This window comes from Dendrobates tinctorius, unplaced genomic scaffold (genome assembly GCF_039654945.1).
Source record: "Dendrobates tinctorius isolate UK_male_01 unplaced genomic scaffold, ASM3965494v1 ptg000060l, whole genome shotgun sequence".
Taxonomy (NCBI): Eukaryota; Metazoa; Chordata; class Amphibia; order Anura; family Dendrobatidae; genus Dendrobates; species Dendrobates tinctorius.
Genome location: NW_027361728.1, coordinates 39,303,147 through 39,316,016, shown reverse-complemented (window position 1 = coordinate 39,316,016; position 12,870 = coordinate 39,303,147). Strand labels below are relative to the sequence as shown.

At 45.4% G+C, this 12,870-nt stretch overlaps 1 protein-coding gene across 1 annotated transcript in view; it reads left to right on the top strand.

The window, feature by feature from the left end:
- PRKCI (protein kinase C iota) overlaps positions 1-12,870 on the top strand; it is a 142,143-nt gene that overhangs the window by 56,211 nt on the left and 73,062 nt on the right. Inside the window, exon 2 of the mRNA XM_073578883.1 lies at positions 7,053-7,174. Coding sequence (XP_073434984.1) covers positions 7,053-7,174 — 122 coding nt within the window. The remainder of the gene's footprint in view (positions 1-7,052; positions 7,175-12,870) is intronic.

Genomic DNA, 12,870 nt, shown 5'->3' with positions numbered 1-12,870 from the left:
ATTCATGTGTGGGGTTGCTTCTCAGCCAAGGGAATGGGCTCTCTCTCAGTCTTGCCTAAAAACACAGCCATGAATAAAGAATGGTACAAGAATGTCCTCCAAGAGCAACTTCTCCCAAACGTCCAAGAGCAGTTTGGCGATCAACAATGCCTTTTTCAACATGATGGAGCACCATGCCATAAAGCAAAGGTGATAACTAAATGGCTCAGGGAACAAAACATAGAGATTTTTGGACCATGGCCTGGAAACTCCCCAGATCTTAATCCCATTGAGAACTTGTGGTCAATCATCAAGAGACGGGTGGACAAACAAAAACCTTCAAATTCAGACAAAATAAAAGCATGTACTGCAAGAATGGACTGCTATCAGTCAGGATTTGATCCAGAAGTTGATTGAGAGCATGCCAGGGAGAATTGCTGAGGTCCTGAAGAAGGGTCAACACTGCAAATATTGACTTGCTGCATTAACTCATTCTAACTGTCAATATAGCTTTTTACTACTCATAATATGATTGCAATTATATTTCTGTATGTGATAAAAACATCTGACAAACACACATAAAAACCAGAGGCCAGCAGATCATGTGAAAATATAATATTAGTGTCATTCTCAAAACTTTTGGCCATGACTGTACAATAAACTACAATACTGCTGTAATTTTGTATAGCTAGTAAAGAGATTGGAGGTTCAAGTACCCCTAAAGCAGGTACTACCTGTTTTAGTCAATCCCTGCATGTGTTGCGGCTGTTGAACAGCCGTGAGACATGGAGGCACGGGGACTGAAAAATATTAGAGCATGCCAGAGATACTGTATTAGTGCTCAAGCATGCTCAGATAACACCTTATCCGAGCATGCTTCCTCATCACTATTTACCACCCTTTGCCCAAAACATACAGGACTAATGAAAGATTAAAATGTTCCATACAGTGAATGCTGAAATGGAGAAAAAATCAAAATGGTAAAATTGTGTTTTGATTTTTTTAAACTTTTTTATATCCGTCCAAAAATTGAATAAAAGAAAATCAGAAAGTCATGTGGACACCAACATTCTGATAAACTGCTGTAAACTTTTATAAATTTGATATGACAATCATACTGCCCCACGTAAGTTTCCAGATCCTTTTTACTTCAAAGTAACTTTTTTTATGTACCGTAAGTTACATTTCATAATTTTTTTTCAACTTCTCACCACTTGCCTTTTTTTTTTTTTTTTTTTGTCTGTTTTACAAAATGATTGGAGTATTCAAATATGAATCTGAATGTTGTCATTCCAAAACTAGTTTCTCCAGCAAAAAAACAAGCCCTCATACAACTATGTCAATGGAAAAATGAACATTTTGCCTTATGAAAGAAGGTGGGTGGGAGGGGGTGAGAGACAAAAGCTCTAAAATGAAAAATGGTCCAGTCCTTAAAAAGGTTGTCCTTTTACCTTAATGGCCTTTCTCTAGGTAGGTCATCAATGCATGATTGGCTGGGGTCTGACACCTGACATCCCCGCTGATGAGCTGTTATCGGTGTTGACAGCCGGAAGTACTCATGTTGAGCTGCCCCGTTTCTGATAATGGTTGCCGCAGCGTGCTGCACATCCGTCTCTTGTTAATTTGAATAGTAAGCGGATGTACAGTGGCAAGTTCCAGCCAGTATACAAGTAGGCAAAGCCACTCAGTACGTGAGTAATTTAGGCAGCCACTGACACCGATAACAGCTGATCAGCAGGGTGAGGGGTTCGGACCCCGGCCGATCAGACATTGATGACCTATCCTAAGGATAGGCCATCAGTGTAAAAGTAGTGGACAACCTCTTCATCGCCTTTCCACGAAATGGGCAATAACTTATTGATGGATGGGGGTCCAACAGCAGGGACTTGCACCAGTCAGAAAGGGATACTTCTGTCCCAGTAAGAATGGAGTGGCAGTGTTAAAGCCTGAGCGCTGCCCCATTTATTCCCTATGGGTCTGTACTTCGACTGTTTCTGGGGAATGAATGGAGTGATAGCTGGGCATGGGCACTGCCGCTCCATTGTATCCTGGCCATGTTGGTTATGGCCAAAGTCACTTCAATTGTACATTACAAACATAATCTATTATGGTAAAAAAAAAATGTGCCATAAGAGACAGGAAGTGAGGTGAGACAAAAAGTAGGAGTAAAAAATTAAATGTTATTAATTAACAATTTAATATAATCTAAAAGGCAGGGCAAAAGGGACCTCCAATAGAAGGGGGAGAATGACCAGCAATATCTGTAACAATGAAAAATTGAAAATAATACAAGATGTCAATAAATAAAGTGCACAGTAGATTATAGCCCAAAAAGATAGGATTTTTAATGTCCAAAATTCCTAAACCTCTAAGTAAAGACTGGTAAAATGCGAACTCGGCAATGGCAAATGTATGCTTATTGTGCTGAGAAGTGAAAAAACACTATTACATAAACATTTAACAGCATCCTAAGAGAAAAGGGCATGGAAGGGAGACAATCCAAAGAAGGGAAATAAGGGAATATATTGAAGATGTAAGTTACCTGTTGTGTGGCTGAAGATGGAGACAGGTACTATAGAGGGCTGTGCACAGGGCAATAGATGCTGGCTAAGCTTCCCCCCACCCGACGAGCGCTGTTTCGCTAGTTGCTTCTTCTGGGGGCGTTTACCCCTTTTCTCTTAGGCTGCTTTTAAATTTTTCATTGTTACAGATTTTTGCTGCTCATTCTCCCCCCTTCCATTGGAGGTCCCTTTTGCCCTGCCTTTTATATTAATTATTTTAAATTGTTAATTAATAAAACTTTATTTTTTTTAATCATACCTTTTGTCTCGCCTCACTTCCTGTCTCTTATGGCACTTTTTTTACCATAATAGATTATGTTTGTAAGTGCCATGTTGGGTCTAAACAGTCCCTAATTTGTGCAGGTTACAGCAGTCAGACACAAACAATAAGTGATCTATTCTGTGCGTAGGTGAGGACATGTTTTCACACCTTTTGAGGAATGATTGCTTGCTGATATCTTTACATACGTGTCAAGAAAAGAGAAACCACATTGCTGGAAAAGCTTATGATAACTGTAACACAAACCAGACCGTGTACATAGGTAACTCCTGTAGGTTATAATGTTTGATGAATTTGTGATCTGTCCTGTGCTTCCCATTAATATTTCTATCATATGCCTGTTAGTTGGCGTAGTCTATTGCCTGCTGTAGGGGAGATACCTTTAAGCTAACAAATGGTAGCGTTGTGTGGATGTAATTACCTGCTTGGGGTAGACCAGGAGATTGTTGTTGATTATTCTTTCCCAATTCCCATGGGTCAGTAGCTGGTCAGTAATTCGGTCTCTAATTTCCATATTTTCACAAGCTTAAAAAGAAATGTATTCCTAGAATTGTTTATATGGAATTTTGTTTTTAGACTTTTAACTCTTATTTAAGCAATAATTGAAAACCAATACAACACGGTGGTGATTTGGTGAATAGCACTCTTTCCTTGTGATTTTTGGAGTGTTGGGGTGCTAATAGTAGTTGGTGACATTAGTATGTTTAAAAATATTTATTTAGTTTTGAACATTTTGTATATTTTTCTCATGTTTGCGCTAGTGTCATTCTGATATTTCCCCACGTAACCGATCTGTTCTGTAATTTCCGCACTATGTAGTGTGGTTACTACTGCCCAAGTATGGCGAGATCGCTTACCTCACTGTTCACAGCACAAACTGTGTAATTCTGCAGTGAATATTCACAGCATAGATTTAAGGGAACCGGTCACCTGTTTTGGCCGCTATAAGATGCGGCCACCGCCCATTTCCCATACTGAGCCCTCTCTCCACTTGGATGGTATAACAATAGGGCTCTGTGTGGTCTGTGTCACTATGGCTGTCATTTTAATTACTGTTCATTTATTCACCTTTTTGGCTTGCCATGATCTGGACATTTATGTGTCATGATTACATCTTGGTTAAGAGGTTCCTGGGCACTTGGGGATAGCTTTTTCCTCTGCATTATCACTGGTTGTTTGTGTACTTGTATTTACATGCATGTTATTGCTATTAGCTATTTCAAAATAAAAATTGCTCTTTTGTTCACAACTTCAAGGACACCTTTGGCTCTTTTTTTCTCCTGTTCTCATATGTGCTTTTGAGCTGGTGCTTTTTCTTCCTGGACTTGTGATGTGACTTCACATCCCTTTTTCCAGCTGTCCAATATGTACTGGGAATTTTGTATTTTAATATGTATCAGGGGATTAGCAAAACTCCTCCAGCGTAGCAGCTAGGCCTGTAGTGTATACAGGTCTTAGTATGAATATCTTTTGCACTTCTATTGTGTGGAGTATTCTGCAGACGTCCACAGTTCTCCATGTATCTGGCAGCCTTTTGCTCACCCCGTGTGTGTCTGTCATCTGATCCTTGCCGCCCAATCGCAGAGCAGGAATCGTTCTGCCTACGTTATTGCAGCATGTGTCTTATTCTGAAATGTTGCGGGGACCATGCGCCACAGATGGTTAATCTGAGGCCGGTGCCCTCTGCTCCCCGCTCCTGTCCCTCCTAGCCTGCGCACACATAGGAAAGGAGCTATTGGTCAAAGAACAATAGGTTAGTATAATTTTAATTGTTTGCCTTAATAATTAACCATAAAATCAGTTTTGTTTTTTTTCCCATATAAATGGTTTCATCTGACCGTAGTTTTCTTGTATAGTTCTTCACAATTTCAGCCGGACAACTTGTCTGTCATCCACTCGATCACTAGTTGCCTGGCCACCCAATAATTTTGCCATTGTCCTATTGTACTGCTCCTTTGAGCAAATTTTAGACCTGATTAAGTGGTTACCGTACTTAGCAACATGAACAGAAGTAAGCGCTTTACTATCTAGGACGGCCTGCGCCTGTGAGCCCCTGTGTAGTCACCTGTCTGTCTGCAAAAGCGACTACATGTTATGTGTGCACACTGTATTCCACATTACACCACAGGGGCTTTATGACCCCCATCCACAGGCATTAACTTGGCGTAAGTCTTGGCTTTGCAACTAAAAGCTTCCACTCTTCAGGGGAGGCGTTAATCAAGAATTTGACCTGTCCATTGGATTTTTTTTACCCATTCATCCAGAAGAGCATTTGTGAGGTCAGACACTGATGTCTGATGAGGGCCTGACTTGTAATCTGCCTTTTCCGTTCATCTCAAAGGTTTCGATGAGGTTGTTGGGATGGGGGTCTCTATGTGACCAGTCAAGTTCTTCTTCACCAAACTCTCCCAACCGTGCCTTTATGGACCTTGCTTTGTTCACTGAGGCGCAGTCATGTTGATTAGAAAAGAGGTCTTCCCCAAACTCTGCCACAACTGTTGGAAGAATACAGTAGTTCAGTATGACTTGGTATGCCCCAGCATGAAGAGTTACCTTCATTTTAACTACTGTACGCATATGTAGCCTGGGCCAACACCTGCAAAATAACCCTATAGCATTATCCCTTCTCTACCCAATTGTACAGTTGGCACTATGCAGTCAGGGATATAATGTTCTCCTGGCATTCACCAAACATCGGCTTATAAGAGATGTGAGATCACTCCACCTAATGCTTCCATTGCTCTAGAGTCCAGAGGCAGCAAGCTATACACCGATCCATCACTTGGCATAGTTCTTGGTGATGTAAGGCTTGAACGCAGCTGCTCTTCCATGAAAATCTATGTCTTGAAGCTCCGGGCACAATTTTCAGTAATGGCACACAGTTGATCATGCAATATTTAAAGGGGTACTCTGACAACTCCTTCTAAATCACCATGTTCGTAAAATAACAATGGCTACTCTCACCCCTATTGTGTGCCCTGTTGCAATGGTGTTGGCACAGGATCTCCTGGGGGTCACGTGACCACATGTCATGCAAGCCCTGAAGCCAATCAGAATCGCTTCATCCTCCCCTCCTTCAATCATAACGGAAATTCGGAGGAAGACAGAGCTGCGACTGCTATCATTTCCTCTGGATGTCTGATTTGTTCAAAGAAGGGGGGTCAGTGATGAGGCTGCTGATTGCTGCGTCACGCGAGCCCCTGGAGAGCCAGTGCCAACTGCTGAAACAGTGCTCACACCATAGGTGAGTATAGATGTTATTTTATTGGGGGAAAAGAAACTGAGAAGTGGTTGTCTGAGTAGTGGACATCCCCTTATAAAGCAAATCCGCCACCAGGCTTCTGCAGTGTAATCTGTAAGCCGCGTGATGTACAGAAGTAGACCCTAATTCCAGTAATGTATCACTTGCTGCTCTGCATGGAGTTATTTTGAAACAATCCCTGTTTTCTCTGCTTCAAATCTAGCTGTACTTTTAATGCTGAGCTCTGTATATCCGCACCTCTGATTGGCAGCTTTATGTGTATTCTGTACATTGACCGAAAGCTGCCAATCAGGGATATGGGGCCAGGTTACACACAGCAATTGACCAGGAGACCTTGTGTATCATAGTCCTGTAGTGATGAGCCCTTTTGTACCATAGTCCTGTAGTGATAATCTCCTGTTGATAAGACACTGATTTTATTGAAACAGCAACACAGTCTATTAAGTGACACATCACTGGAATCAGACTCTCAGCCTCTACATGGTAATGCTGTCAGATTCCTTTTAATGTAACGCTGCTGAGTAATCTGTCAGCAGGTTTTTGCTTTGAGCAGTAATGAAGGTGTGGATTACTTTGTAAATATACAGGTGTATTATGGGTCCTTTTACAGTATTTGATACATTCACAGTATGGCAAGTAGATTTGCTTTATTTGCATCTATATTGTACAATCATGGGTTGTGAGGATGGTTGTCTCCCACCATATTTTGTTACTTCGTTGCCAGAAATTGGAACTTTTATACCGACATAAAAATCATTGGTCAAAGCTTCTCTGTGTATTGATTAAAGACAATGAGCAAATTATCATTTGTTGTTCAATCGCTGGGCGAGTTTACACTGGGTGGTGTTTAGAATTGTCGTTTTGATGATTATTGCCCTATGGCCCAATACATGCGGCTTTCTGACCATGTGTTTTTATACACTTGATATTTTTGTGGACTATGTACTAAAGTTTTGCTTTTTATTTTCAGAGACATCATGATTACCCATTTCGACCCCAGCATCTCCTTTGATGGGCTTTGTAATGAGGTGAAGGATATGTGCGCTTTTGACAACGAGCAGCTTTTCACAATGAAGTGGATTGACGAAGAAGGTAATAATTGCAAGCAGATGTAACTCAACTTCTTCATGACCATATAACGTAAAATTAGGTCGCATGCATGAATGCCACCCCCCCTTTCCCAAACACACAATGCGACTGCTATGGGTTACTATGGCATGTTGGTCCCCCTAGGAAACCCAGTGTGTGGCTTGGCATCATAGCAGAACCTCAGTTACACTGTATACTGCGATGGTACAGTATTGCAGTATGTATTCTAGGTGATCAAATGATTACAAGCTCCCGCTAAGGGGGCAAAGAAAAGTTGTGTATGTATATGGTTTAGATCACCCTCTCCTTTTTCCCCAAGTTAAGCGTACAGAAAAGCAGCTTTGGTATCATTGTCTATTAAAAATCTCTAAAAATCTTAAAATATTTGAAGTGTACGGTTAACGGCAAGAACAATCCAAACAAATAAAATTGCTGAAATTGCCATTATTTGGTCGTCCATGACAGCACCACCTGAGAGAGGGGATCCGCCCTTTAGGAACAGGAAACCTACAGATACAAAAGGGTGGCACTCTCTCTTTCTTAGAGGACAGGACTTCCTACAGATCGTCCGTCATGGAGTCGTCAAGGATATTCCCAGGCCGGCTGACCGACCCAGGTAGCGGGGGGGGGGGGGGGATCTCCTACCTCGGTCAGCGCGGGGTCCCTGGAAGCGCCACGGTGGGGCCGGGTAGGTTGCCACGGCAGTGGACGGAGCAGGTGGAGCACAGGGTCCGGTGGACAACCGCCTCCAGAGTTCTAGCACCAGGTATGTATGCCCCGGGCCCCTCCTGGTGCGTTCCCCCCCCGGGGTCCAGTCCTCTCTTCATCAGAGTCGGCGTTGGCGCCCGGTCGGCGGGTACATGGCGGTGCACGTGGGGCTGGAGGCATTCCGCGCCGGCTCCTTCCCGCGTGCTCCCGCGGTCTCAGGTGAGCGGTGGGGGTGACTGGTCGGAAGGGGCGGGGCTGGGAACGCCGAAACCAGAAGTTGGGTGCCGGCCGGCTTCCGGTGTGCGCCGCGGGTGCGCGCCTGTCCTGGGTCGTGGGCGGCGGCCAGGGTGGGGGGGGGGCCAGGGCGCGGCGCGGTAGCCGGAGGGTGGTGGTGCCACGGCCAGAACCCTGCTGACCTGGACACCAGGAGGCCATATAAGGCAGGCGGGGACGCTGCTGGGGTGCTTTCAAAGGCCCAGCAATGTATACAACGGAAGCCCTCATAGACCAGCAGGACAAGGCGCAGGAGCGACCGTAAAAACAGGCCACAACAAAACCGCATACGAGTGGCCAGCAAAAGAAACAGACGAACAAGCGGACAGAGCCGCGGAAGTTCCTCCAGACTCAAGGATCCCCCTGCCTCCCTCCGTGATCCTGTACCTGCTTCATCTGCATGGGTAAGACATCTCCGTGAATGTACCCTGATGCAGTGTTCCCTTATGTTTTTTTGCAGGGGAGGAAAGCTACGGGAAAACCAGAAGGACAGGGAATGTGCCCTCTGTAGTTGCCACTTACCAGATGGCCACCCTAAAAAGTTATGTCAACCATGCGTACGACAGACGGTAGGGGTTGATAGGGATCGAGAGTCCATGGGTAGATTGTCAGGCCCTTACACGCTCCCCCGTTTTTGCAGGTAGCGGAAGAGACGCCTGACTTCACTTCAAGCCTGAGGGAGATAATCAGGACAGAGATGAAAGCCCTATCTCAAGGGGAATCTTCTAGAAGAAGAGAGGCTAGTTTTTCAGGCTCGGAGTCCTCGGTCACCCCTAGGAAAGATGATAACTCCTCAGACTCCTCGGCCTCCTCTTCGTCTTCCTTGGATGAAGACTCTAGCCGGTTCTGCTTCCCCTTAGACTAAATGGATAGACTAGTTATAGCAATAAGGTCCACCATGGGGGTAGCAGACACAAAGCCAGTACTCTCAGCACAGGACATGATGTTTGGGGGTCTAGACCCCAGAAAACGCAGGGCTTTTCCATTAAATGATAAAGTCCAGAGCCTGATAGAGAATGGAAGAGGCCTGAAAAAAGGGGTACCATGCCACCAGCTTTCAAGCAGAGGTATCCCTTTGATGACCCAGTAGTAAGCAGATGGAATAAGGCCCCTAAGCTGGACGCGGCAGTAGCCAAAGCGTCCAAAAAATCCTCCATACCCTTTGACGATATGGCCTCCATGAAAGATCCGCTGGATAAAAAAAGCAGATTCTTTTCTAAAGGGAACATGGGAGCAGGCGCACTAAGACCAGCGATAGCTGCCACATGTACAGCCATATCCATGATGGTCTGGCTAGATCAACTGGATTCCCAGCTAAAAGACGCAGCCTCAAGAGCATCTATTCGAAAAAATCTGCCGATCATCCAGAATGCTGCTGCGTTTTTAGCTGATGCTTCAGCAGACTCTGCAAGGATGACGGCTAGAACCGCGGGACTGTCTAATGCAGCGCGAAGAGCGCTCTGGTTAAAGTGCTGGCCGGGAGATATTCAGGCCAGGTCCCGACTCTGTTCCATTCCTTGTGAGGGGGAATATCTATTCGGCCCCGTCCTGGACGAACTATTAGAAATAGCTGGGGATGACAAAAAAATTCCCCAGTCTGCCGAACCCTTCTTATAGACGTCCCTTTACCGGGAAAGGATATTTCCGTAGAAGGCCGTCCAGAGATCAGGGCAGATGGGATGAGAAAAGAAGGAAAGGTACAGGATTTATGTTTGGAGGAGGGGGGCGCCAGGAAGGTCCAGCCCGCGACACGAAAAAGCCGCCCCAATGACTAGTTGCCCCGGTAGGAGGGAGACTAGCTTCCTTCTACCCAGACTGGTCGCTGATCTCTAGTAGCAACTGGGTACTTGGGGTGATAGCTGCGGGACTGCGACTAGAATTCTCCGGGATTCCCCAAGATCGATTTTAAAGTCACCCCACTCAGGTCTTTCACTTCAGAACAAGCTGCCCTGGAGGCCGAGGTTCATGATCTATGCGGCAAGAAGGTCCTAACAGAGGTTCCAGAGGGAGAATGGGGGAAAGGTTTCTACTCCCCTCTGTTCCTGGTCCGCAAGCCAGACAGCTCCTTTAGGACTACAATAAACCTTAAGGCCCTCAACGAGTTTCTGGTCATACGTCTGTTCAAAATGGAAAAAATTCCACAATAAAATTGCTGTTCCAAAACTGCTTTATGGTGGTGTTAGATTTAAAGGACGCCTACTACGTTTCCTCAGAGTGGCGGTTCAGTTAGATCGGTCAGTTCGACATTTCCAATATGCGGCCCTCCCCTTTGGGGTGGCAGTCGCCCCCCGAGTATTTACTAAAGTGGTAGCGGAGGTCATGGCCCATCTACGTGAATCAGACATTCTAGTGGTCCCCTACCTGGACGACTTCCTTATTGTAGGCAAAACGGCGGATCATTGTTTGGAACAGCTACAAAGGGCAATGTCGGCCCTAGGGCAGTTAGGATTGTTGCTGAACATCAAAAAATCTCGGTTACAACCGATGAGGGTCCAACAATTCTTAGGCCTAATCCTAGATTCTGAGAAACAGGAATGCCGTCTACCTCCGGAGAAGCTTGTTCGCCTGCACTACCAGGTCCTGAACGCTTCCAATAACCCCACCATGTCCCACAGGAAAGCCATGTCCCTTCTAGGTTCTCTCTCGGCCTGTATCCCGGCAGTCCAGTGGGCCCAGTTTCATGCAAGGAAACTACAGGGCGAGGTTTTATTACATCAAAAAGTCCTTTGGGGTTACTTGGAGGGCCAGCTAACCTTGTCCCGAAACACAAGGGAGTCCATAGAGTGGTGGTTAGACAAGGATAATTTATCCAGAGGGGTACCCTGGGAGTATAATATAATCCGCATAGTCACCACGGATGCTAGCCCTTCCAGTTGGGGGGGCCCATATGGGTGAGATGCTAGTCCAGGGCCTATGGGAGCATCACCAGATAGAAATGTCGTCTAACCTGAAATAATTGACAGCAGTGGAGCAGGCAGCTAAAAAGCTCCTTGTGTATCTACAGGGCCATCACGTACGAGTGTTCTCCGACAATCAGGTCACCGTGGCTTATATCAACCACCAAGGCGGGACTCGTTCCAAACCCCTGATGACTGTAGCAGAGCGGTTGTTCCAACTAGCAGAGCAGCATTTTCTATCTTTAACAGCTTTACATATAAAAGGGAAAGAAAACATCACGGCAGACTTTTTAAGCCGCAATCTGCTAAAGCAAGGAGGGGACATCCAGAGGTAGATCTCTTTGCCACCAAGGAAAACAGGAAATTAAGACAATTCTGCTCCCTAAACCCCAGAGAGAATCCTCTGGCGGTAGATGCCTTTCTGATAAAGTGGGACTTAAGGCTTGCCTACGCCTTCCCTCCCCTATCTCTACTACCCCTGGTGATGAGGAAAATCAGAAAGGACAGAGCAAGGGTGATAGTTATTGCTCCAATTTGGCCCAGGAGTGTATGGTTCTCATGCCTCAGGACCATGTCAGTGTCCCATCCTTGTGTTCTTCCGGACATCCTGGATCTCCTATCCCAGGACCCAGTCTTCCATCCTCAGGTGGCTGGTCTACATCTGACGGCGTGGAGTTTGAACGGTCACTGCTAATAGATAAAGGTTTCTCCCCAGACCTGATTAACACCCTACTTTAAAAGTAGAAAAATCATTACTACAAAAATTTACGTCAGAATTTGGAAAAAATTCCTTCAGAACTCCGGAATAGTCGCTGGGGATTCAGTGCCTATAATTCAAATCTTAGAGTTTCTGCAGAAAGGTCTGGACATGGGGCTTTCTACCAGTACCCTTAAAGTACAAGTATCAGCCTTGGGGGCCCTCTTTAGCTGCAACATCGCAAGTAATTACTGGGTCAGCAGGTTCATTAGGGCGGCAGGTAGATCCAGGCCAATAGTAAAGGGTAGATTCATGCCGTGGGACTTGAACCTATTCCTCACAGCTATGACGGAAACCCCATTCGAACCTATCTCATCTGCTTCCATAAAAAACCTATCCCTCAAAATAGCCTTCCTGGTAGCTCTGACATCAGCTCGCAGAGTAAGCGACATCCAGGCATTATCTAGACGTCCTCATTATTTACAGTTTAAAGACGATAGGGTAATACTTAGGCCTGATCTAGCGTACTTACCTATGGTAGTTTCTAGCTTTCATAGGATACAGGAAATAGTCCTTCCATCCTTCCTCCCTAATCCAGCTAATGAGAAGGAAGAGAAACTACACACCCTGGATGTTAGGAGATGCCTCACAGAATATCTGGCAGTTACCGATCCGTGGAAGAAAGATAATGCCCTGTTTGTTTCCCATCAAGGCCCTAGGAAAGGTTGTAGAGCGTCCAAAAATACATTAGCCAGGTGGATTAGAGAGGCGATTTCAATAGCATACACCTCAAAAGGCTGGTCACCACCTGGGAAGCATTCCACCAGAGCTATGCGACCTCGGGGGCTGAGAGATCGGAAGTCTCCATTGACCAGATATGTAAGGCGGCTACTTGGTCCTCTCCGAGCACCTTTCATAGTCATTATAGGCTAGACCTGGGTGCTTCCGCAGACCTCTTTTTGGTATAAGGGTACTGCAGGCGGTAGTCCCTCCCTAAAGTAGTTATTACTCTCTGTAGTTCTTTCAGGTGGTGCTGTCATGGACGACCGAATAAAGTCTTAGTTACTCACCGGTTAACGGTATTTTTCGGAGTCCATGACAGCACCCGTATATTCCCTTCCCTT